At 33.4% G+C, this 26,716-nt stretch overlaps 1 protein-coding gene across 2 annotated transcripts in view; it reads left to right on the top strand.

Moving 5' to 3' along the window:
- The window catches only part of LOC140440308 (zinc finger protein castor homolog 1-like), a 246,779-nt gene that overhangs the window by 70,171 nt on the left and 149,892 nt on the right, over positions 1 to 26,716 (top strand). For both annotated transcript variants that reach the window (XM_072530734.1, XM_072530733.1), the window contains exon 2: positions 6,355 to 6,437. In XM_072530734.1, coding sequence (XP_072386835.1) covers positions 6,371 to 6,437 — 67 coding nt within the window. In that variant the 5' untranslated portion in view covers positions 6,355 to 6,370. The remainder of the gene's footprint in view (positions 1 to 6,354; positions 6,438 to 26,716) is intronic.

Below are 26,716 nucleotides of genomic sequence, written 5' to 3'. Positions count from 1 at the left end.
TTGATGAATTGAGGAAAATCAAAGTACATATTTTGATTGAGGAATAATTCCTTATTCAATTATTGAGAAAAGACGTAATAGTCGGATGGAGCCAGATCTGGTAAATAAGGGGGATATTCGAATAATTCGAATACTAAGTCACAAATTGATTGCAGAGAAATTTGCGATTTTTGTGCAGGGGTATTATTCTGCAAAAACAAAATAATTTTGGACGCGCCATCCCTCCATATTTTTTTCTCTTAGTGTGGACAGTAATGTTGAATTAATTATAGTTCTGTTATTGTTTTTTTTATCCAGAAAATCCACTGTTATTATTCTTGGCAACCCCAAAAAACTGAAATAAATTTTTGGTGGCGAAATTTAGGCCCTAAAGAACCAGAGTATCTCCATTACATCGATTGTTGCATTGTTCCTGGGTCGTATAAATATACCTAAGTTTGTTCATAGTTACAACGAGTATTAAGTAGTTTGCTTTTTTATCGGTCTTCATCTTCTCTTCATCGTCTCTTTTGGAGCTTGCAATCCAATTGTTCATTGTCACACACGACGAATATTAAGCATATTTTTGTAAATGTGATTACATCTTACCCCTTCAAATAAAGATATTTGATGACGGTTCGATAGCCAAATTTTCCAATTTTTACAATTTTATTGCGAACGACATCCGTTTTTTTCACATTTTATTATGTAACTTTTTGATTTTTTACTTTTTGATTTTTTGACTTTTGATTTTTTGACTTTTGATTTTTTGACTTCTGAATTTTTGACTTTTGATTTTTTACACTGACACTTCTAATAGAATATTTTTGTTGCTGTTGTAGCGAAATATTTTCTTTACGTACGAAACCGGTCCTAGCTAACTGAAGATATTGAGACATTTGTTTATATAAGTGTTTTCTCGTCATTCAATAAAAATCTCGAAGTTTAATAGCTATTATATCAGAGGGGATAACTTAAATTAACCTAATATAACCTAAAAAAAATAGCTACAATCGAAATAGGATACTTTTTAAATGGAATATACAAGAATTTCAGTTATATCTTTCACGCTTAATAGTATTTATGTAGAAACAATCTTTAAGTATACTGTAAAGCTCAATATTATCATCAGTAATATGCGATATAACGATAACATCACTATAGTTTACTGGAAAATGTTGTAAAATGATCTTTTGTAAAAAATCATCTAAATTATGTTAAGTTGAACGTTCTTGTTTGCAATAAGGCGAGGACTCTGAACTTAAGATTAGTAAAGCAATGTCCTTATCTCTTTATTTTACCTCTACTGAAAATGCTAAAACAGGAGAATAATGCTGATAAAAGTAGAAGGCCTCAAAAATACTTGCCCTACTACCAGTAACGACGCGCAAGAAATGACAGAGGAAGCCCTTCGCCATGATTTATCATCGTGCCATGCTGATTGAATAATTCTTCAACGCTCAAACAGCGATCAAATACTGATTTGGGTTCTTACGTAATAAGTACACGCGCAGCATTTTCTGATTTAATAAAAAACGAGGTGGGTGACTGAAAACCTGTCGAAATGTATAGAAATGTTACAAACAAGCCTTGTTATTATTTCTTTAAATTTAAAATTCAAATTTTTAAATTATATACGTTATATGATTGATTGATGTAATTATAGCCTCGCGTTTGTGAAGAAAAATTATCAAAATCGCTTATAAAAAAGGTGGTCTAAAAAATGGGTGTCTTGCGATTTTAACAAGATGGAGGTTTTAGTCACAGGTGTGATTTCGGTATTTTTCATTGATTTGAATGTCTCCAAGGGTTAGTCACATATAAAGAACATTCAAGTAAAACACAGCTACAGCTCCTAATCGGCTTTAGATTTAAAATCAACCAAACAATACGATGATCTACTTTATGATAAAACATCAAAACCATCGACTGTTCACAGATGGTTTGAAAAATTCAACCAATCTTGCTGTCAACAGTTTCCAGGACAACAGCTGCAATCCAGCTGTTGTCCTGGAAACCATTGATCCTGTGCACGGCATGATTGGCAAACAAATGGTTGCAAGTTCACTCCAGGTCTTCGCTTATGCATATTTTTTGTTAAAAATCAAAGGATCAGCAACAATTTCTAGAATGCGACAGTTCCCACTCTATGCTGTACCCATATTTTTGCAATTATGATGCAGATGATATTGAAGAAAGCTTCAACGGAGTCTTTGATAACTTTGAAGAGTTGTGTTGATTGCATGTCTCATGATTTTTTTTGTTATAGTTTGGAAACCACATTATTATTATGTGTCTTGAATGACAAAAGTGAGTGACACTCAACACTGTTATCTTTGGGTGAGTTGTATATGCACTTCCAATAACCAGTCTCTTCGTTGAGTAAACCTCATCAAATTAAATCGACAAAGCAAAGTCAAAATGAGCATAGAAATCATTCACAACTAAGTTATCAATCATCAATTCGACTCCTTATGATCAGAAATTAGTCGATAAACTTAATAGACTTTTATAGACTTTTAACTTTAGAACAGTCCATGAATATAGAGCTCACATCGTGGGTGTATAGTTTAAATTTTCCCCTTTATTAAACTAACAAGCTTTTAGCACCTTAGGAAAATCTACAGTCTACGAAAACTGCTGTGATTAAGGAGTCTCCTTCTACGGTTATGGATTAATGTTAGGCATTTGTGTGTGTTGGGGGGGCCATTGTACTTTTCGACACGTAGGATCCTTCAGTAGGTAAAGCAGGTCACTAACAGTAGAAACTAGATATGTATAAACGTACAGAGGATGCAATAAAAACGTTTTTATAATGAAATAAATGTTCATTCAGATGGCCACACCCAAATATATAATATGAAGAACAATACATCGATATCGATAAATATTTATAAGCTTACGCTTACGCGACATTAAAAAAACGCTTAATCGTTTCTACGAGTTAATAATATTATCATGATTATTATTAAATATGGAAAACTGACACAAATTAGTCGAGTCCATTAATTTGTACACAATAAAAGCTATTGGAAAAGAGATCTACTGAATATTAATATGACAAATGAACAACTTTTTAGATACCACTTCCTTGTTACGAATAGCTAATAGCACAGAGGCGAATTCAGTTCTTTTAGTTTTTATTTATTGGTACCGAGCAACAACAGCTCAGATCCAATCAGTGTAAAAGTAATGTAAATGGATCATAATACATCAAACGTCGGTCGTACGTCAAAAGCCATATGTCAAGCGTCAGATATAACCTGTCATTTGTCAGAGGTCAAATTTTAAACGACAGGCTCATATGTCAAAAGAATAATCGTTAGTTTTTTTTGTTTTCTGGAAATACCAGTTTATGAAATGCTTTTTAGACATACATTCATCAAGTTTACTTCAAAATAATTTGTTAATACTTGCGAATTATCTCTTACTGTCTACGGTCTGGTTTTCAAGATTTGTGTCGATATTGACCAGCAGATAATCGGAAAATGAAGCAAACTATATTGCCAACTAGATTGTAGCCCATTCTTTAAGTAATCTAAGCCTATCATTATACATTAATATAACTGAATACACTATATTATTGTATACCTGAACAATCACTTTTATTTCGTAATAAACTAATTTTAAGATTGATTCCGACTGTTAAAATATCTAATGATAAATTCAGACTAGCCTAGAGCACGTACCATAAATTTCAATCAAGAAAAAAACCACAGTTTAGTTGACTTCTAGATCTAATAGGTACTGAAAATTGCCCAATTCTTTTTGCTCTACATTTTTACATGCTAATCTCCAAAAATTATACCTGGCTGCCTACGTCGGCACTGCTATTATTAAAATTATTCCGAAACCACAACAAACAAGGCAAAACACCTTAATAGTTGTGTCATTGGAATGATTTATATTTAATATTTGGCGTTTCTCACGATATATTCAGAGATGATATACGTTTATACAAGAGTGTTTGACACTTACTTAAAGATTAGGTTATGTGGAAGTATTCAGCACATTCTGTTGTTCTTTCTTTTTGTATTGTAAACGGGTTGACTGTTTTATTTGCAACTAACTTTTATATTTATTGTTTACCAGTTCTTTGGATTCATTGGCATTTCAGTCGGGATACTTTCTTGGATGCTGATGATTAGATTTAGGCAAATATGTAAAATGCGGAATTGCGGATTTTAAATTTATCATAACATTTATCTAACCTTGTATAATGGTATGCCTAAGTAACTGGAAATTCCAATGTTCATTTTATTTCAATATTTCAGTCTTCAATATTACCGATAGTACCTATAGATACTACCTAATATTCTTGGTATTGTTGTAGCAGGTAACTTTTAACTTAACGTCGAAAAACAGAAACGAACAAGAGACTTGTGCCGTGCATTAATTTCTTCAAATATACCGCAAGAAAGTAGGCTAACATTAACAGTATCAAAAGTGACAGTTACCATGATGATTACCAATCTCCTTAAAGGAGAGATTACATAAAGAAGAAGAAAGTGTAGATGGATAAATATGTAGGCCGAAGAAAAATATTCTAGGTGAGGAACTTAAGTGAATGGTGCAGCTGTAGTTTGAGTGAACTTTTTAGAAGAACTGTTAATAAAGTTAGACCCGCATTGATGATATCCAATCCTTAAGAAGGAGCAAGAATTTTACCACTAGCAGATCAGCAAAAACTACTGGGCTAGAGTGTCTTTCGATACCTTTATGGAAATTAAAAGGTATTTACTTACCTCGTAATATTTTAAACTATAACAAAAACGACCACAAGACTTAGTGTCGCATTGCTTTATTTTAATATAAATCAAATAGTACTCAAAAAATATTTTTCTTCAATCACCGCCCATATGCATATTTTTCATAAGGAAAATTATAGAAAAATTAAAGATACTTTTGATGATTTGCTACGACAACCGTAGCACCTACCTGAATATTTACGATGCCGATACGAACCGTATTTAATGAAAATACGTTAGTTAGTTCAACAAGCGTTTCAACATGCACACATTACTTCTTGGCAAGAAAATTCATTTACTTAGACTATTTAAACGAAAAAGAAGAAAAGATGGTTCTGTGGGTGATTTATCGTATTTGAGAAGTAACGTATGTGTCAAGATACAGAAAATGCGGTAGCTGGAATCGATTTAAATGCTAATATTAACGTCCGACATCATCTCGTGTCTGAAATGGCTAGAAAAGAGCTCATTTCAGATTGGCAGATTATAGTATTTAAAACGTTCGGGTGCAGCCTTCTAGTTAAACTGTTCAAATAAAGTTATATGGGATTATTTTAATGTTTAACAGGCCCCATTGGCGGGTTTAATAAAGAAAAAATTTGGGCAATTTTTTTAATAAACATTTTTTGGTTACAAAATGCTAAATATATTAAATTTTATAAAGAATAAAATCAGAAAGTGTTCAGCATTCCAAAAAGGAAAGAATAGAAAAAGTAGTTTACCTAGTTATATTTTACATAGCTCTAATAGCTCTAGCTCTCCCCAGATCATTCTGAACAGATAAATTAGGATATACAAAAATATCATAGACTGTTCAGAAATGAGGTACTACTATGTAAGGAAGGCTGTACCATAATCGGTAGAATACGCTGACAATGATCATGACGATGATATACAATTTAGTTTTATTATAAATTTCTCGATTCTGTTCTTCTTGTCGTGGTAGTTCTTCATATTCGATCATGACCGCTTCTTTTGTGAGGTGAACACAGCCGAATGGACTAAAGACAACTTAAACTCCAGACACCAAGCCACATCCAGGATTTTGAACGTTCTTTTAGCATGTCAGGTGTTACTATCGTCGTGTGACAAGAAAGGACTAAACAAACGGGATAAAGTTATGTATTGATCGAAAAAGTTGAGCGAGCGAGCATGAACGCCCTAATGATGATTTAAGCACCCGTTGAACGAAGGCTTCGACCAAAAACCCAATCAAAAACCTGTTGGAAACTTCCACATATATATAATATACATTCACAAGATGTTTCAGGTCGTAATGTGGACACCGAAATCATTTTACGTACAACCTTAGGTTATTTGTATTCATCTCTAGTTTTTTAGTATTAGTTGAATCAAATAATAATAGTCGTCGTGTTGTGTTGGTGTTTGTTTATCCGCTCCAACTGCGCCATTTTTACTCAAAATATATTTTTTAATTGTTAGACACTCATTTTTTTTTTGCTAACTTTACTAAAACGTATCTAGAAAATGCCTGACAACTTTAAGAATAAATCAAACAGAGACTTACCCAACAAACTATCGTCACATGAAACTAGGACAAATAAAGAAAAATCAATTAAATATTTCCAATAATGATTTTATTATTAATAATATATATTTTTTTCAGGAATGACCGGTTCTATATGTTGTCGACTATGGCCACTGTCACATCTGGCATCATATCACCAAATTCATTCGGCCTGACTCCAGGTAATACAAATATTTTTACGTTTTTCAATATTTAATATTTATTAAACTTGTAAAGACGATCTGCGATACTTGAATGGGGTTGGTTTTATCGTCAATCAAGGAATTAATAACTGTTTAAAGAGCTGGTGTCCAACATCAGACCGTTTCATAATGATTCTATTAAATATTGTTTAAGTTTACGCACCAACTTGTAATTGTTGGTGCGCTTTTTGTAAATGATGTTTTTCACAGATATCTTAAACGCCAAAGCTTGCACAAACTCATCAAAAATAATAATTTGAATGGCAGATTTTCTTGTTAAAGTAGGATGTGGTAAAAGTACATGGTTTATAGTGTATTTTTATGTATGAGAGAGTAATAAAACAATAAATTATGTATGCAAATCCCTAAACTGTTGATACGGGTGACTCAATGAAAAACAGATATTTGTCAACAAGTTTACAGAAGTATATAGGAAAACAATTTTAAATTGAGTATGACCACCAGGTATAAAGGTTGAAGCAGAATAGAATACAATAGTTGTGATGGTTACTAATCCCTAAATAAGGTTGCCAGTGTCTTAGTGATGGAGGTTAACAGGTACTAATGAATTTGCAAGAAATGTAAGATGTTTATTTTATTGGTTATATATAACCAATAAAAGTTTAATAAGTACCTACCTATTTGCAAAATAAAGTTTAATTCTTTAGATAAAATAAAACGTTTTATTTTATCTATTTGCAAAATAAAGTTTAATTCTTTGCCTATTTGCAAAATAAAGTTTAATTCTTTAGATAAAATAAAACGTTTTATTTTATCTGAAATGAGTGCATTCCACGAAGTAAGGGTTTCAACAATCAAACATTTAATTCTTTAATTCCAGGAATCTACGACAGTCATTGACTAGATAATTACCTTCTAAACTTATTCCACAGAAAATGTGATAGTGGGTTTTTCCATTTTGTATATAGGAAGGTCCAAGTGGCGTATTCAAAATTCTTAACAGTTCACTAAAAGTAGGTACTTCAGTTGCAAGGTGCAGTTTATTGTGTATACTAGTGTTATGGAAAATTTGGAAGTGCCGTATAAACGCCGAAAAATTGGTCCTCTAACAGTTAATGAAAAAACATTAATATTTAATTGTTTTAAATCATTTACAGACAAACGTTTATGTGAAAGTGTTGATGAGACCGTTGAGTTAGTTAGCAGTACACTTGGTGTTGGGAAATCTACGATTTACAGAGTTATTAAAGAAGAGAAATGTGGTAGTTTTCAAATGCCACGTAATGCTCCAGGGAAACCAAAATTTCAAATAGAATATCATTTTAAAGAAGGACTTCGACGGAAAGTGCATGAATTCTTCTTTAGACAAGAATTTCCAACATTGGATAAAGTTCTTGTCTCAGTTCGAGATGATAAGGATTACCCAGAAATGAGTCGAAGTACGTTATGGAAACTTTTAAAAGAAATAGGCTTCCGCTGGAAAAAGAATCCCAGAAAGTCTATTTTATTAGAAAGAAGCGATATTGTCATATGGAGAAGACCTTTTCTAAGAACCATAAAGGAAATGAGAAACCAAAAAAGAAAAATATTTTATCTTGATGAAACATGGATCAACGAGGGTCATACACCAAATAAATTTTGGCAGGATGAAACTGTTACAAGTCAAAGGCACGCTTTTGTAAATAACTTATCTACTGGTTTAAACCCACCATCAGGAAAGGGACGCAGGCTGATAATAGTACACATTGGCAGTTCAGACGGTTTTGTTGAAGGTGGTTTATTAACTTTTGAATCAACTCGTACCGGTGACTACCATGAAGACATAAACGCTGATGTCTTTCAAGAATGGTTCGAACAAATGATAGATCTTCTTCCTAAGAACTGTGTAATAGTAATGGATAATGCAAGTTATCACTCCAGACTTATAGAAGGACTGCCCACAACCAAGTGGTTAAAAAAAGACTTGCAGAATTGGCTGAGTTCAAAAAATATAACGTACCATCCCGGATCTATAAGAAAGGAACTTCGTTGTGTGCCCTTCATAAAGAAAAATTTAAAAAATACGAAATTGATGAAATTGCCAAAAATCGTGGAATGACAGTACTTAGATCCCCACCATATCATTGTGAATTAAACCCGATTGAACTGGTATGGGCACAGATAAAGAGTGAAGTTTCAAGAAAAAATACCACTTTTAAAATTCATGATGTTAAACAGTTTTTTTTGGAGGCCGTAAATAATGTAAAACCTGAAAACTGGGAAAAGGCAGTAAATCACACTATTAAAGAAAAGGAAAAAATGTGGAAGCTGGACAATATTACTGATAAAATGATCGAGCCAGTTATTATAAATCTTGGTTCTGAAAGTTCATCTTCTGAATCTGATTTGGATTTGTAACAAGTAGCTGTAAGTTTTATATTAATATTTTTATTCATCTATTTAACATACCTTAGACGGTTTTAAAAACTCTTTTTCTCTTTTGTAATTTTTAAAAATTAAAAAAAATGTGAATTTTTTAAAACCCTTTTTAATGTAGGCCAGTCAGTTCTAATATAGTGTGTGATAAAAGAGGTCACTTTTGTTTACATACACATAACACTTTATAACACTGAAATAATTCATTTATTTTTTACAATTATTCAAAGTAATTTTTCAATGAATCTTGAGCACGCCCATGGAGTGGTCGGTGCTACCAGTTAAAATTATGCTAATTACTCTCTCGTTCATAAAAATAAACTATAGGTGTAGCCAATGATCGTTAAGACCGTTTAGTACAATCTTGTCAAGAAGAATATTTTGAAGTAATGAATACCTTTTTGTACCTAAGGGCATTTACCCGTGGATTTCTAATGTTCACAAAAATTTAAGAAACCAGATTGATTATGTTATGATCAATAGGAGTTTTCGTACTTTTATTAAAAGCGTAAACACATAATGATCACACTCTTTACCTTAATCGTGAGAAATCTCAAATGTAACCTCTGTTTTTAACTCGAGTTAATACACCTCGCTCCAATGAATTGTTACACCCATACGTAATTCTTAGGGCCTTAGGGATAAACATGTCTCACAGGCTGGGTTTACTTAAATTGCTTGCTTACTTGCTTACTGCAATTGATAATCAAAAATAAAATTGAATGCAGACGAGAAGATCATAATTACTTAAGAATATGTGTGAATGGTACGGAGTTAGCATCAGATCACTATTCCGAAAATGAAGATCACCCAATTGGTTATCAACGTTCGTTCTAGATAAACATGACACTTGCAGAAGAAGAATTTAATAATTCTGCACGGCATATACTTGCATATCTCACCGGAAATACTACACTATTGTATAATGGCAATACTGTATAATTGTACATAATATAGTCTTTAAATATAATTCGTTGCATGTTATTCGGTTAAAAAACAATCTACAAATCCACAACAATTTTGAATATTTTGAGCTTATTGTAAAAATAATACAAATTAGAACAAAATGCATCTTTAAATCACAATATTTGACACACAGTGTTGCCAAGATGTTCAAAAACATCCAACAAACCATTGGAGAAGATTGAAAAACTACTAAACCATATTACATTTTATTTTCTGACAAAACAAAATAACCTAAACGATCAAGCTCCTATTTATTCGTATATTAGCGACGTATAAAATTTTGAATAAGCCGAAAAATGGTTTTGTCGCGGTATTTAACGTTCGCATTTTAGCTAAAAACTTCCGCCGACAAAAACAAGCCTTTTACAGGAATTGCCCGGTTATAATATCTCGCCGACTTCTAAATTTCACATATGCCAGTCAACGAAATGACAGAAAAAAGCTTAAAACGATGCGCCGACCTCCAAACGTTAATAAATACCCAAAAAACTTAAATATTTCCCAAATATTCAACATTTGTCCGCTGTGCTTCTTAGAACGGACATTAATAGAGGTGGTCGGAATGAATCGGTAACGATATAACTCATTTACAATTCCTATATAAGAAATTTACGTAATAAAGTTTGTCTTATATAAATCTGCTTCCTCATATCTTTTATATATATTTTCCTAAGCTCTTGTACAGTCTTTGTTCAAAATTAAAATTCTTTTTTTTTTGTTTATTCGTCCCTCTTCTTCCTTCAAGTTCTATCTTCTATCAAAGGGTGAAAATTATCATGATTATGTGGATCTTTGGCCGCCCTTTTAAATGGATCTGCGTTGCAGCTTCCGAACGATTCCCACAGGATCTTAAGCCAGAATATTCTTTCGTCGAATGCCGCATTTCGCCTACATCGAATTTTGTCTTGCATAACGAGTAATGTTGCCTATTTTGTCTTCTCATCATATGTCTTAAATACAATTTCCTATTCTCCCAATTGTCTCTATGTTTCGCTCTTTTTATTCACCCCTATGCCATAAAAAGCGTAGAAGACACATACTCTGCCAATTAAAATAGTTTAGTCGATGTTTGCAACTGCTGATTTACCTAAAAATACCGTTTATATTGATTTTGGGCACACAGCAACATCTCTAAATTTGTTATCAATCTATATTACTGTATAGTTTGCAAAACTTGCTTATTAAAACTATCTCTGTCGATAGATATACCCTAGAATAAAGTGCCTTATGAGCTACGTAATCTGTGATGGTAGAAAGTTATAATCGTATTTAATATTCGTGATAACTAATAGTTTATTTTTTATCAATAATATGAACTCGAAATATATTTCAAACTCACAGTTTAAGATATAAATACCGTTACCAAAAGTAACGACACTCAGCACCTCTAATCAGAACTGAAAAATTTAATTGTGGACGGTCCGCTTCCCCAAATTCTTGCAAGTTTTTATTAAATTTTGTTAAAACCATGCACGTCCGTCCCGACTCGTATTCATTTGCAGAAATATTTAGACAAAAACCATACCAGACTCAAGTGAATTTTTGACAAATAAAAAAAGGCTCAAGATCCGAGAACGCGACGCCTGTTCACTACCATATTTCGGTGTTTGGACATAAATATCGCATGTGTGTTCACAAGCGTGCCAATTCGTTTTACGAAAGAAAAATTACGTAAATCCTTCTTTATAGTTAAACATCTTGATTACAATTTTCGCAAATATTTGTTTTTTATATGTGTCCTTGCTTTCTCATTTCTGTATCCAATTTTTTCATTCCCTACAGTCGATGATATATTCATAACATATTTTAATGAATTTATCTCTTTTCCTACCTTCCACGTTTTTTCTCTGGTCTTTTTCTGATATAAATATAGTTTTACTTAAATGATATTCTGTCATATGTCAAACATCACATCTTAAACGACATCAATCATTTGTCGTACAACACAACCCACCTGTCATATGTCTTTTTTGTATAAATAGCTGCCAAATGTCATTGATTTCAAATAAACCAATCAAAACATTTTATGGCGTTGCTTTAAAAAACGGTCTAGGCATTAACAAGTAGGTGTCAAATAAATTTCCACATAGAATTATAAGTATTAATTACTATTTTTTAATTTATACATAATTTCTCATCGTGCCATAGTTTTCCCTGTGTCAGAGATAAAATTATCGCTGGATCATTAATAAATTAGATTTTTCCGAAAGAAAAACGATCTACTAAATATAAAGAGTGATTACGAAATCTGGCAATGGTTTTATGGGGCATTTGGAAGTAATGCATCTCTCTTAATCGGTCTAGTAAGAAGGAATGCTATTTGTTCCCCCGGTTTCCAGACTACTCGACTAAAATAAATGATAGAACAATTGTAGATAAACAATTGAATTTTCAGTGGTCGACCAATTGTGTTGCCAAACTTCGAAATTAGTTTCGACCCCGGCTTTTTGATATAAAAACGGAACTCTGCGTTTATAAATAAACAAACATGGCGCCTTGTACCAACACTTTTCAAAATTTAAAAATTTGCCTTACCAGAAGGACCATAAAATACATAGAGCGTCCGAAAAAAAAACTGTAATTTTAGCCTGTAAAAGCCCTTATTTCTACGGCTCACCAATGCTGAAGGTTACCGTTAACATTTGATATTGTCAATTCAATAACTCTTTTAAAGCAAGCATTAGAAAATATATGAATATGCATCCTGCTTCCACCATCAATTTACAAAAACTGGAAAGTTAAGGCAAAGACGGAAACCGCTTTCTATAGCAACCAAAACACGCAAAGAGTAGAGCGCCAGGGGATAAAGATAAGGGTTCTTCTTGTAGATTTTTTCATTTATCCAAGATTTGGCACATCTAGCTGCAAAACACTTCTTTTCTACGCCCTCTTCATCTATGGAAACCTTGGAATTATGAACAAATGTTGACAGCATTTAAACAAATTTCTTCAATACCAGAACCTACATATGTGCCCGTAGTATAGAAAGCCATTGACAAATGGCTTAAGAAAATGTTGGTTCTTTAAAAATAAACACAAGACACATTCAGAAGAAAACATGGGCAGACTAGTTTCGATCTTTAGTTGATAAAGGTGACGATAATGAACCACCAACAGCAGAAGTGAAGCATTAAAGAAATTAAAAAATAGAAAATCACCAGGAGAGGACAGAATACCGAACGAACTACCTACCCTAGGAGATCCTGAGAAGAGTAAGGCTGTATCGTTAGTATAGCAGGATTTTTCAGACGAGATATGCGGGAGGGAGAGGTCGCTCTTTTAGACTGTATATAGAATTGACGCTATTATTGAGCCCTGTGGAACTCCTGCAAGAGAAGTGAATGAGGTGGATAGTTTCTCTTCGACTTTGACCCGTACAATTCGAGCTGAAGTAAGATTGAATTATTCTCAGGAAAGCAATGGGCGTTAAGGCTCGGTGGAGTTTTTTGATCAGTCTGGTCGAATACTTTTGGTATATTAAGAAAGATGACAACAGCTTGCCTGTTGTGGTCATTTATTGTCTGATGTGAAGGTTGCTGCTTTTATCAATACATTTTGTGTAGAGTGACCAATTCTGAATCCAAATTGAAAATTTGGGATAATTTCTAGCTGTTTTACGAACCTTCTTTTAGGATCTTTCGGGATTATGTTTGTGACGGATACTTTCCATGGAGTAGAAAAGTATTCCAGCTGAAGACAGGCATTAATAGTTTCGCTAGCAGCCGGAATATAGCTTCTGGAAGTTGTTTGAGGCATCTTTTGTGTATGCCATCTGGGCCAGTCGGTTTTTGCCTAGGCTACACAGTCTCCTGACGGTTTCGCTGTTATTGAGGCTAATATCTCGTGATAGTTAGGTCTTCTTTGGGTATCTGGGTTTTCTAGAAGATAGTCTAGAAGATGTCAGAAGTGGTAACGAATGTGCTTGGATTGAATCTTTAAAAAGACGAATAAGACGATCATGAAATCAAGTAGGTAAACCAAGTAATATTTTAAGGCAGATGATGATTTCAAAATATCTTTCAATATTGGATTGACATATAGCTAAGGAAGAGAGAGGCAGAGAGAGAGAGAAACAGAGAGAAATAAATGCAACATAACCAACATAAGAAGGTAGATTAGTTCCATTAAATGATGGCTGTTCTGAATTTTATAAAATAGACTAATTAAGTTACTGCTTTTATTCAGTGTTTTTTGATAGATTTTCATAAAGTATATTCAAATTATACTTAATACATAACTTTTTCATCAATTTAATGCAAAACTCAGTCTTCTTCTTTTACGTCTCATTTTCTATTAGCTCGAATAAATTTCAGTTCCTAATATCTCAAATAAATAAAATAATTTCAACTCCCTCACACTCGTAAGCATGTAATAGTATATAATTTATATAAGAAGTCGGCGAAGCTAATGCATCACGCACCCAACGAAGCGTTTGATGTTAACATATTTGAATACAAAATAGGAACCTACTAGCTGGATTGCCGCTGTCAATGGCCACAAACTAAAAACAGTTGAATGAAGTACATTCAAGAAGTAAAATATTGCATATGGTTAGAGGTTTTTTTTTACGTGGATGATGAATCTGTAATCAACATTGCTCTAGCTACCATAGTTTTTATGTAAATTCAACTATACTTTTTTTTAAGTTTCGTTTTAAATAAACCTAAAAATATAAAGGTTTACGATGTAGAATAGAGCCTAATGCCCAAATCATCGTCTTAGTCACTTGGACTCCACAGGTTGACGTAAAGATGGTTTATATCTAGCTATCTTAGTGTATGAATAAGAGTATTTGTTCCAGTTTTGTTGCAACCAAACGTAAATTCTTTATAATGCTCGTTTTTTAATTTCTACCAAGTAATTTTGATTGTACTAATTCCGGACAGACACAGGGACATACACAAAACTAAAGGATCGTTTTTTATTTCGATTCAATCGTTATTATGCTAAAAACCAGAAGCAAATGGACAGTAACATGATGGAGATATTCACTAAAAAGCGTTTTGTCATACTGAACAAAACAAAACTACCAACACATTAAGGAACAAAATATGGGGTCTGAACAAAAAGGGAATGATGTAGACAAGGTGTTCACTCATTCATATATGAACATAAACAACAACTTAGGTCCTAAAAGTCACTAGATGTGTTTTGTTTAATAGACTATACCAAAATATAGAAAGAGAAACAAAGAAGCGATAGTGATTCGTTCTTTTGGCTAATAAATCGTTTATAATATTTATGTAAATATTTATAATTTATGTAAATTTGAATAATTTTATGATCTGAAGTGTTTTCTTCAAAATTTTTATATATTTTATTATGTCTGCTGAAATCTTATTTAAATAACAAGCCGACTAGAAAAATATTTACACTAATCTCGAAATTAAAAATTACTAAATCATATTGACAGGTTTAAGTTCCTTATACTATTGTTCGAAAAACACAGATTCCAATTTACGATATATTTATGCGGGCTGTTCAGAATTCACACAAAACAAAATAATTTTGCAGATTGGGTGTTTATATAATTGATATTATGAAATATTAACATGTTGGAATATCTTGTGCTTATTAAAAAGTGCAAGAATGATTTGGTTTGGGTTATCGGTGGATACAGTACAACATATTTAGTACAATGGTTGAAAAAGTCATAAATTGGTAGTTCGTTCTACCTTGTGAACTCCAGTTTCACTGGTACAGTGATATAGCGAAGCAGTATAATTGTCTCTCTCTTCTCTTTTAAGGTCTTTCCTAGCTTCTTATTGTCCTCATTGGTCTCCATTCTGCGTGTCCAACTGTTAATTATGTGATCGGTCCAGCACCATTTAATTTTGGAATTTTTTTCATGATATCTCTGATCTTCGTTCTACGCCTTATCTCGGTTTATAATTATCAGGTACGCAGAAACTGTATTAAAAATCGTATCCTCTTTTTTACTGGTTTGTGTTTCGTTCTATTTAGGGAGTCCTGAATCCAATTTTTTTTCAGCGATACTTTGAATATCATCTCATCATTTGACATTTCTCCACGCTGCTTGTGGTTCTTCTAAGACGCCAAACCAACAGTCTATGCCTTTCAATCAGCATCGCTGTATCCCACTTTTTTGGGATATTTTTTCAAGCATCAAACAAAAATCATTCCTATTGGGGTTCCACTTTTCCAGTTTTTGTTGTAAATCTCTTTCAGTACATCTTACTAACACTATATTATCAGCATGCATTAAACACCAGGAATGTTATCCTGTAATTTCCGTGTTATTTGATCCAATACTAAGGAACATAAATTAGGATTAAGCACTGAGCCTTGATGCAATCTGACTTTTACATTAAATTGATCAGTCTCTCCCATACCTTTCCTAACAGTAGTTGTTTTTTTTTCACACGGATCTCTCACAATCTTCACAAGCTGACTGGGAACTCATTTCTTGTTGAGCACCCACCACAGAACCTCTCGAGGAACTCTATCGTATGTTTTCTCAAGATCAATGAATACCATTTCAGCGTTTATTTCTTTATACCTGTTTTTTTTTCACCAGCTGCCTTATAATAAAAATTTCATCTCTTGTTGATGTGTTTTTTTTTAATTTCTAATTTTATTTTCTATTTGTCTATCAATTACCTTCCTAGGATAGTTATATCCACTCTGGGTAAAGCAACCGTCAAAGTAAGAACAGGTGCAAGCTGTACACAAGGAAGAGTTCTGTCACCTCTACTTTTGGCAAACCTTGGTAGATGATCTTCTTAAAAATCTGACCACAAAACACTTTTACTGTCTAGGGTCCGCTGACGATATTGAATCGTCGGCAGGAGCAAATTTGCCAAGGTTGTATCTGAGAGAATGCAAATAGCCCTAAATATAGTTGATAACTGGCGTCTGACAGTCAATTCTTAAAAAACACTAATCATCAACGTCACAAAAAAGACAGCATTACAAGATCTAAAAACACCAGTGCTGAGAGGAACAGAGATTCCATTTGCCAAAGAAACAAAGTACCTAGGGATATATTTTGATCATAGGCTTACATGGAATACTCACATACTGGAAACCATACAGTTTCTTATAGGTACTATGTTCTTGGTCAGATGTAGAAGGATGTTGGGCAGATTGGGGGGCTCAATCCCAAAATGTTCCTTTGGTTATACACAAGAGTTATTAGACCAATGATAACTTATGGGTCTGTGACGTAGTGGACAAAGCAAGTGGTAGCAATCAGGCTGTTAAGTAATACACAAAGGCTAACATGTTTGTGTATTACGGGGGCCACAAAAACAACTACCACCGCGATGTTGGAATTCCTGCTGAATCTTCCACCACTTTAGTTTTATACAGGGCGAAGTCTGATCTATGAATATCAAGCAGCTAAAAGCAGATATCGTAATAGGGCAACCCATCCGTACAACAGCTACGAGAAGCCTTGGTAATATATTTAAAATTAATATACAAGCCAGGAAAGACTGGAAGGAAGGTGGACCATACAAGCAGGAGCTGCCTGGTACACTGATCGCTCAAAAACATCTGAGGGTAGAGGAGTCGATACAGTAGGGACAAAGCAAGAGATAAATTTCCCAGTTAGTCTATCCAAGGATGTTACAATTTTCCAGGCGGAAATAAAAATCGATTACTGCGTGGAAAAAATAGAAAGGCACCGTTCAATTGTCATCTTCACAGATAGCCAGCTATCTGTGAAGACAGTCAATTCTGTAGAGGTCAATTCCAAACTAGTATGAGATTGTGTGGGTGCCCTAAATAAACTATGTGACCGTAGCAAGGTTACGGTAGCCTGGGTACCAGAGAACGAGAGTCTGCGGCATTTCAGAGGCAGTAACAAGAACAGCTACAAAAAAGTTTGTAGCATACACATCTCTGGAATGGCGGAGGAATTCACCAGGACAAAGACAGACGAAACAATTCATTATGGAAAATTCGCCAAAATTTACAGCAGACCTAATAGGCAAAGGCAGGAAAACAGTCAAAGTCATAGTAGGTCTGTTAATAGGGCACTGTAAGCTGAATAGGCAGTTGAAGCTTATGAGATTGGCAGATGATGATTGATGCCGATTTTATCACTTAGAGGAAGAAAGAGCAGAGCACATTTTGTGTCAGTGCGATAGCTTGGGAAATGTAAGGTTCTATAGATTAGGCGAAGAAAAAACACCGACACAGAGCTACATGGAAGGTTCAGTCTCGAAGCTGTTAGACCTTTTAAAAAGGACCAGGCTAGTGAATGTAATCTAGGATTAAAAAACCACAATAGATCTGAAAAGGTCACAATGGAATAGGCCAAATGCCGCCTCATCAAATCTATCTATCAATTACCCTCCCCCATATTTTCATGGTATGAATAAGTAGCTTTAGTGTTTGTCCTACTTCCATAAATCTATTAAAAAAAGCTGTTAACCAACTTGTTCCTGTATCATCTAAAGCTTTGCACACTTCCTCAGAATTATCATGTGACGGTCCCCAATTGGTGACCATTTCTGTTGCTATCTACGTTAGCTCAACTGGTTTTCTTTTAAATTCTTAATTTAATAATCTTTCCATCTAGTTTTTCCATCTCTTCTGACATATTTTTCGTGAGTTAGTATTTAATTATTTTCTTTATGGATACCTAGATTTAATCTGGTTAAATGGTATATATAGTATAGATTTGTATACTCTTCTACTTTGGCTTTTGCTACTGATACTTTTGCTTTCTTTTTGGTGACTGTATAGTGTTGAAGATCTGTGTCTGAACTATTTTATTGCTACTGTTTATATAATTTTCACTTCTTCTTTATTTTTTGAACTTCGTTTGAAGTCTCTTTATTCTCAAACTTATTTCCTGAGGGTTTTCCAAGTATTTCAATAGCAGTATCTCTAATAATACTAATCAGATTCCTCCAAATTGTAAATCACTACACTATAACTAATTATGTGAAATAGATTAGTGGAAAAATAAGTTTTAAAAGGATTTTGGGAATGCCACCAGTATAATGAGCCCACCAGGTTGACTACCGGCGTTGATATTATATAAAAAATAATCAATTTAGTAATTGCATGATGAGATAAGGACTAATAGGTGTTAAAATTATTTATATATGTACCTATACGCATATAAACGATTCTAAAACTCGTTTAGTCGACGCTCACATTCTCATATGGGCAGCCGAGAAATGTCATTTCATTAACATATTTCGTGTCGACCAATAAAATAATAAACATTTATATTTTGCGTCGAATAAGACTGGAAGTTGAAGCGGACTTATTTGCCTAATTAATATAACCATAAAACGAAGAACAAATGTTTCTGGTTTTGATAAGGTAATGGGTTAATCGATCACGGTAGCTGAAAAATGCTCATCGGTGCCACCTTAAACATTCCAAGAATATCGGAATAAAACATTTTTGACTTCTTGACACGATGAATAGACGAGTATAAAATAAAAAAGGAAAAAACTATTATTTTAACAACAATAATGGAAAAAGAACAGTATATAATTATGAGATCAAAAAATGAAAAATAGAACAGTATATGACAGAAAAAAAAACAAATATATATATATATATATATATATATATATATATATATATATATATATATATATATATATATATATATATATATATATATATATATATATATATATATATATATATATATATATATATCGGTTTCAAAACGTCTTGCGTCGTTGTCCGATGCCTAATTTCCACGAATTTCTATCATTCCATTGTTCTTCGGTCAAGTCTCGGGAGCTCATTGCCTTTGTTATTCCCTCCTTCCATGTTTTTTTTGGTCTTCCTCGTTTCTTACGATTTGGTGGTATCCATTTCATGGCGATTTTTGGTAGTCTTGTTTCTGGCATTCTTTGAACATGGCCATACCATATAAGTTGTTTCCTTTCTATGTCTGTTGCCAGTGATCCATCTCCCCCCATCCGATTTCTTATTTCATCGTTTCTAATTCTGTCTGCCCTAGATATTCGAAGTGATCGTCTAAATACATCCATTTCTGTTGCTTCGAGTTTTCTTTTATTGCTTTCTGTTAGTCTCCATGTCTCTGTACCATAGGTTAAGCTGGTTTTTATGAGAGATTCATATATATTGTATTTTCGTCTTTTACCAATTTCTGAGCTCCAAAGAACTCCGTTAAGGCATCCAATTGTTCTACGGGCCTGGGTTATTCGTTTTCTAATTTCCCTATTGTCTGTGCCTGTGGTGTCGAAATCAATTCCTAGGTAGGTATATTCAGTGCAGAATGCAATTTCGGTTGTGTCCATCTGAATGTTGGATAGTTCTGCGCCTATTGGGAGATATTTTGTTTTTTGTGTATTGAGTTCTAAACCCCACTTCTTGTATTCTTCCTGTAGTTTTCTGGCCATATATGTCAGGTCTTCTTTATCGTTGGCTATAAGGACTTGATCGTCTGCAAACTGTAGGGTATATAGGCAAGTTTCTCCCAGGTCAATGCCCATTCCTCTGCACTTTCTTTTCCACTGATACAGTGCTTTCGCCACGTAGATTTTAAACAATGTGGGGGATATGCAACACCCCTGCCGGAGTCCCTTGTTTACAGGAAATTTTTTTGAAAGTCTATTTCCAATTTTTATTCCCGACGTTGATCCTTCATAAAGCTGTTTAAGGGCGTTAATTACTGTGTGGTTAATGTTTGTTTCCTGCAAAACTTTCCATAGCTTTTTAGCGGGTACAGTATCATAGGCCTTCTGAAGGTCTATAAACATAAGGTGGGTTTCTTGATTGGTACTTGATCTTTTTTCTATTATTTGTTTCAAAACAAACACATTATCGGTGCAGCTCCTTCCCGCTCTAAAGCCAGATTGTTCCTCTTCTTCTTCAGGAAGAAGAAGAAGAAGAAAAAACAGATAATTTTTCATAAATATGTAGACGCACAAATGAGATGGTAAAAAATCTCTTAGAGGTAGACCGCTAAATAATAGAGGAATATGACGATAAAGAATTAGATAACTGGAAAAATCATGTTCGTCATGCCTTTCCGTCGCGAACTCTTTTCGCGAAAATTCCACTGTCGTCTCAACCAGCTGTTTTCGAGAACATTTCGTTCTCTTTGTATAAGCCAGCAAAGGCACCTAGAAGAAAATTTCAAGGAAAGGATAGGGAGAATAAAAGGAAAACCGGGAAAGGAAAAGAAAACCAGCAAACCAAGAGAGAGAGAAAGAAAGAGAAGAGAAAAAGAAAAATGAAGAGAAGAAAACAGACAAAAGGACGGAAAAAATAAGAGGATAAGGAGATTTTAAGGAAAGAAAACTTAAAAAATAAATAAATATAAGGTTGAATGCTCGAATAAATGAACTTTGATCAGATAAAAGGCATATATCGAGCACAGTTTAATTAAATCTTGCCCAAGTACTTTCGATCCCTAGATCATCTTCAGGGGCATTTCGTCAATTGTGGCCTATCCGGCAAAAACAGGATGTCATAAACATATAAATGTACATTACACTACACTACAAATGGACAAACAAACACTTTAAAATAATTTAAGGAAGGCTACATTACTTGAAGAAGCCGGAGACCCGGAGAGGCGAAGCCTAAGCCAGGAGCCATTCTGTCTCCGGCTTCTTCAAGTAATGTAGCCTTCCTTAAATTATTTTAAAGTGTTTGTTTGTCCATTTGTAGTGTAGTGTAATGTACATTTATATGTTTATGACATCCTGTTCTTGCCGGATAGGCCACAATTGACGAAATGCCCCTGAAGATGATCTAGGGATCGAAAGTACTTGGGCAAGATTTAATTAAACTGTGCTCGATATATGCCTTTTATCTGATCAAAGTTTAAAAAATAAAGTAAGAAGAAGGGGAAGCGACCAGCACGAACAGCAGAAGTAGCAGAAGGAGTAGAATGATAAATGGAAAAAGCAAAGATTACGAAAAAATCAAGCAAGGAAGGAATGCTCGGATTTACAGCTACCATTAGTATTATTATTGGCGATTCTACGTATCAGTGCGAATTTTTTTCTGAGCGATAATTGTTAATGTAATTAATAGTTTATAGTAATAAAGTTGTTGTCTTAATCAACTATTTTAAGGTTTTCCTCCTCAGCCTGTTGGAAAATTGACCAAGAATCTTTGATATCACACCAATTTCGTCTGTTTCTAAGCCAGTAAAGTAATTTTTTTCCGGATTTCTTCTACCCTTAATCATTTTAATTTTAGAGGGAGTACCTTGATCCACGCAATACCCAAATAATAAACGTTGCGCTGTTTCTCCATACTCAACAACTCTCGGCCCACTCCAACCCGTTGCAACACCTCCTCATTGGTAATTCGGTCCATTCACGATATTTTAAGTGGTCTTCTCAAAATCCACGTTTCGCGTGCTTCAATTTTATTGATAGATTTTACTTTTGAATAGATAACAAGCAATATATCAGTCCTGTCCACCCGAAGGGAGTATAGTGCTCATCTTGATCTTGTGTGTTGTCCTTCTGCAAAGATCTTTATCTCTGGTCATTGCTTTTAACTCATGCACAGATCTTTTGCATATTTCTGTAATTTGATCGCTCCATCTTGTTGAGGATCTTCTTCGTGATCTTCGGCCTACCATTCTTTGGATAATAGATCTTTCCATGTTTTCTGTGTCTCCTCTCATACTATGTTCAAAGTATTTTAATTGTTTGAGATGGACTCTGTTGGAAACTCGATTGCTGACCTTAACAATACTTACAATACTCTGACCCACTAAGAAAATTTTGCTATCTACTTGGTCAAAAGCACTGGAATGCTATAAATGGCAAACGTGAGAGTTAAAAAGAAAGACATAACAAAGTTGCGCATATCGCAGAATGTTGCGCATAGGGTGGATCAGCAGAATAATAATTGGAACAATCTTGAGAATGATAAAACTCTTGAAAACAACTCGTTAATACATCAAAAATAAGGCAATCCAAATAAATCAGTTTGAACATGAAGCATGAGGAATTTGAGCAGCTACAATAATTGACAATAGATGGAAAGAAGCTGCGTTTGTAGAAAAAATAAATCAAGACTTAGCAACATTAAAAAATGAACCAATTGTCTTATAATCGGCGACCTCGAAAAAGATGACAACTGAAATGAGGAGGAAAAAGATCAGGTAATAGCTGGAAACAGAAACAAATTCTCTAATCGGAAAAGATTCTTAAAGGGCATGATCAGAATAAGTGTTCATACTTATACAACTGTACAACGATATAACAAGCTATCGAGAAGTATTTATTAAAAAAATTAAATGAAATTTTAGTTCTTTGTAAAAACTGGCTATGCTGGAAGGATATAGTAAGAGTTAGATTATCTCTAGCCAAATTGTTTCGAAATAGATTCGAAAGGTGTGCCGCTATATTGAAATATCGTTTTGTTGAAGATATACTATCTGGCCCTTGAAGAGACTTTAGCGTTTCAAAACGTTTTTAAAATATCTTCATCAACATAGTCTCCTTCTAGGGTAACACTGATTCCAGTGCTTTTGTAACAATGTAATCGTGTTTCTGTAATGGCCTCCTGATTGGTTCAAAATATATTTCGCTAGAGCATTCTTTTGTGGTATACAGCGAGCCAGTAATTACTGGGGCCAGATCTGAGGATATGGTGAATGCGACAGAGAAATGTGAAATGCAATTCCTGTAGTTTTTGTCATTAGTGCGATCGACTTCACTTTATTGTGACTTTGGGTCACAAAGTTTATCATCTTGTTTAAATAGGACTTTTTTCTATTTATAGCAGGTTTTTCACAATTTCTTCCTGAAAACTCACCAATAACGCAGTATGGCTATTTCTTTCTCAAGTTAATTTACAAACAAAGCACATTTTCACCTTTGAGCTTTGGAAGACTTTAACTGACAAGTCTTCCAAACTTCCAAAAAGTGCTGTCCACTTACCTAACTGCCAATTTAGCTTGAGAGTAAAATGGTGCATTTTATGCAGATCTACGAAAAACTCCTTTTTTTCCTGCTTATTTACTAATTTTGATATCTTCAACTCCTCTGCTATCTCAGGAAACTCCGATTCACGATAGACTAAGACGATTTTGAGGACTTTTTCACTGTCAAATGTGGCTGGCAAGAGCGTTCGACATCATTTGAGTCTATAGGACCGCGTTTAAATTCATTATACAGGTTTAACCATCAGATCGGAAGCAGTAGAGTTCGAATAATAGCTTGAACATTATTTTTTCCCATCAGAAAGTAATACTTTATCAACATCCGAATGTAGAGTTACCGTAACTCGTAACTTAGTGCTCACATTAAGCTCAAGTTTGATGACAGATTAAGACAAATGACGTTTGAATTTTTTTATTTTCTAAGTTATATGGTTTTGTCATTAGTTGCACCATTTATATGATAGAATACAGTGCTTAAGAATAAAAGAAAATTAAGATTATTAACAAATATTGTTTCTTTTCAACAAGTATAGCTTTGTAAATGTCAAATAGTGGAAACGAAGAAAAGATATAAAGACTCTATAGATAGTTTAAGCACAAAAAGAATATGTACTGTTTTTAGACCAATTTAAACGCATTTTTAATATCAATTAAGTCGTTGAAAAAACTCTCTCTACAACTTGAGCAAACACAAAACATTTAGAATTAAATTCGAACTTCCGCGACCGCTGTTATGTTATGTACATATAATTTTAACAAAATTTTAATGGTAATTATGGTCCTTATATTCACAGAATGCTATTTTTTGTTACTTATTTCTATATTTGTTCAGTAATTATACACTAAAGATGAGTATAACAACGCGCCCGTAGGTAATAGCACGGAGAATTTGTAAATAAATTGCGTAAAAATTGAGTTGTTCGTGTGAATTTAACCGTTACTGAATATTTATCTTTAACTGTTCGACAATTTGAAATTAATAAAAAGACTAACGGATTCTATTAACAACATAAGTGTACAGTAAGGCCGTCTATTTAATTTCATACGAATTTATGGATGTCAAAGATAGATGGACGTTTTTATTATGCTGCTGATAATAAATTAAAGAAAAATTGTCATTTTTTATTATCCAAAACTCATTTTACTTCGTCTAATGTCCAAACTGTAGATTGTTGGGAAAAATCATAAATGATGGTTATATATCTTTGGTCACAGACTCACCATTTTGATAGTATGACATTTTATTGGCAAGGAGATTTAGAAACAGTCGTTTTTGTCCTTATAATTGAAACTGACAGCCCGCTCAGATGACACATGGCATGCACAATACTAAAATTTAGTCGAAACCATATTTTAATCGAATCGAGACATTCATTCACACGGTATGATCATTTAAACGAAACGAAATGTTATCGACCCAAATATCTTTATCCCAGAACCCTAGTTAGTTTATGACGATGCTGAATAATGGATGTCAATCGGTTTGTTACGATGTATTGGCAAATACATACATACACAGTGATGTGTACAAACTTAAATGTGGTGACTGCTCAAAAACTTACATCGGTCAAACTGGTAGAAATTTTAATAAAGGAATAGCAGAACATAAAAGGGCTTTCAATAATAGAAAAACAGATTCTACATACGCACTTCACCTTCTAGATCATAATCATTCTTTTAATGACGAATTTAAAACTCTTCACATTCAAAATAAAGGCCTTGAGCTATCTTTATTAAAATCTATGGAAATCAACAAAGTAAAAAATAGAGACATAATTCTAAATGACCTACTTGAGACAAACTTATTCAGTTAAAGGCTGTAAATCGTAAACACATAACAAAAATAGTTCACTTAAGAAAGGCAGTCTGGCCGAAACTTTAGTTAATATGTAGAATAAATTTCAATAAATGACTTATTTTGTTAAAATTTAATTGCTTTTTTTTTCTCATAATCTTTGGTCGAGCAAGTTAGAATGACAATTAGATCTACTCGTGACTTCTCATGCTCGCTAAAGCTCACTCCCATAGTCTTCTACTTGTATCAGATTTTCATTCTTGTTACAAACGTTGTTACAATTACAATACATATTATTCCGTATAGGGGTGAAAATAGAGGGTGAATGTTTTGACAACTTATTTGCAGACAGGTACGTAATATAATCGCGAGGACTAAGAAATTGCATAACACAAAAATGTCAAGAAATCAACAACTGTTAGAATAAATTTTTGAGGTATTGTAGAAAAAAGTTAGTTTATATTTAGACTTGACAATTTCCAACACATTTTGTAGTCGACTCATACCTATAAATTCACAACTTAATTTTGATGACTTTAGTATTTGCCCAGTATTTTCTCAGTGTAACTCAATAATTTAACTATGTTTTATTAAACGAGAAATCATTTTCTATTAGATCTTAATAGAATTTCCTTGGCACCTTCTTGATACTGAAAAAAAAAATTGTATAAATTCGTATTACTGGCATCAGAAATCGTGGAAATATATCAGGCAATTTATTCGTCTACATAATAGATTTGTAGTACGTGTAAATGCATATCCAGGTTTTTGTATTTCAAAAGAAAATGTGTATCAACATATACATCTGCCATATTTAACAAAATTTATGTCTAGAATATTTGGCTGCCAGAAGCAAAACGGGATAATATACAGATATGTGCAATAATTTATGGATCGCCGTAGTTATGAGTCAGAAAAATACATAACACAACAAAAAGGAAATTTTCAGCAGAATTTTAAAAATTAAGTATCTCAGCTTCTTTATCTTCAACTATTTCCTTTAGTATTTGATATGTTTGGCTAGATGACTATTTCACTTTATCACATTCTTTGTTGTCTTTTCTTGTTTCAGCTTTTTTCGCCTCTCTCCATATTTATGCTACTCGTTTTTTCTCTCCACTTTTCCTTCTGTCTATATTCTTTTTTTTTTTTCTTTTTCTGCTCTTTCTCCTGTTTATCTGTTTTCTTTATATTTCACCAAATTTTATTTTCAATAATTTGAAATTCAACATTCGCCAATCG

This window comes from Diabrotica undecimpunctata, chromosome 4, assembly GCF_040954645.1.
Source record: "Diabrotica undecimpunctata isolate CICGRU chromosome 4, icDiaUnde3, whole genome shotgun sequence".
Taxonomy (NCBI): Eukaryota; Metazoa; Arthropoda; class Insecta; order Coleoptera; family Chrysomelidae; genus Diabrotica; species Diabrotica undecimpunctata.
This window is presented reverse-complemented; position numbering and strand designations above follow the sequence as displayed.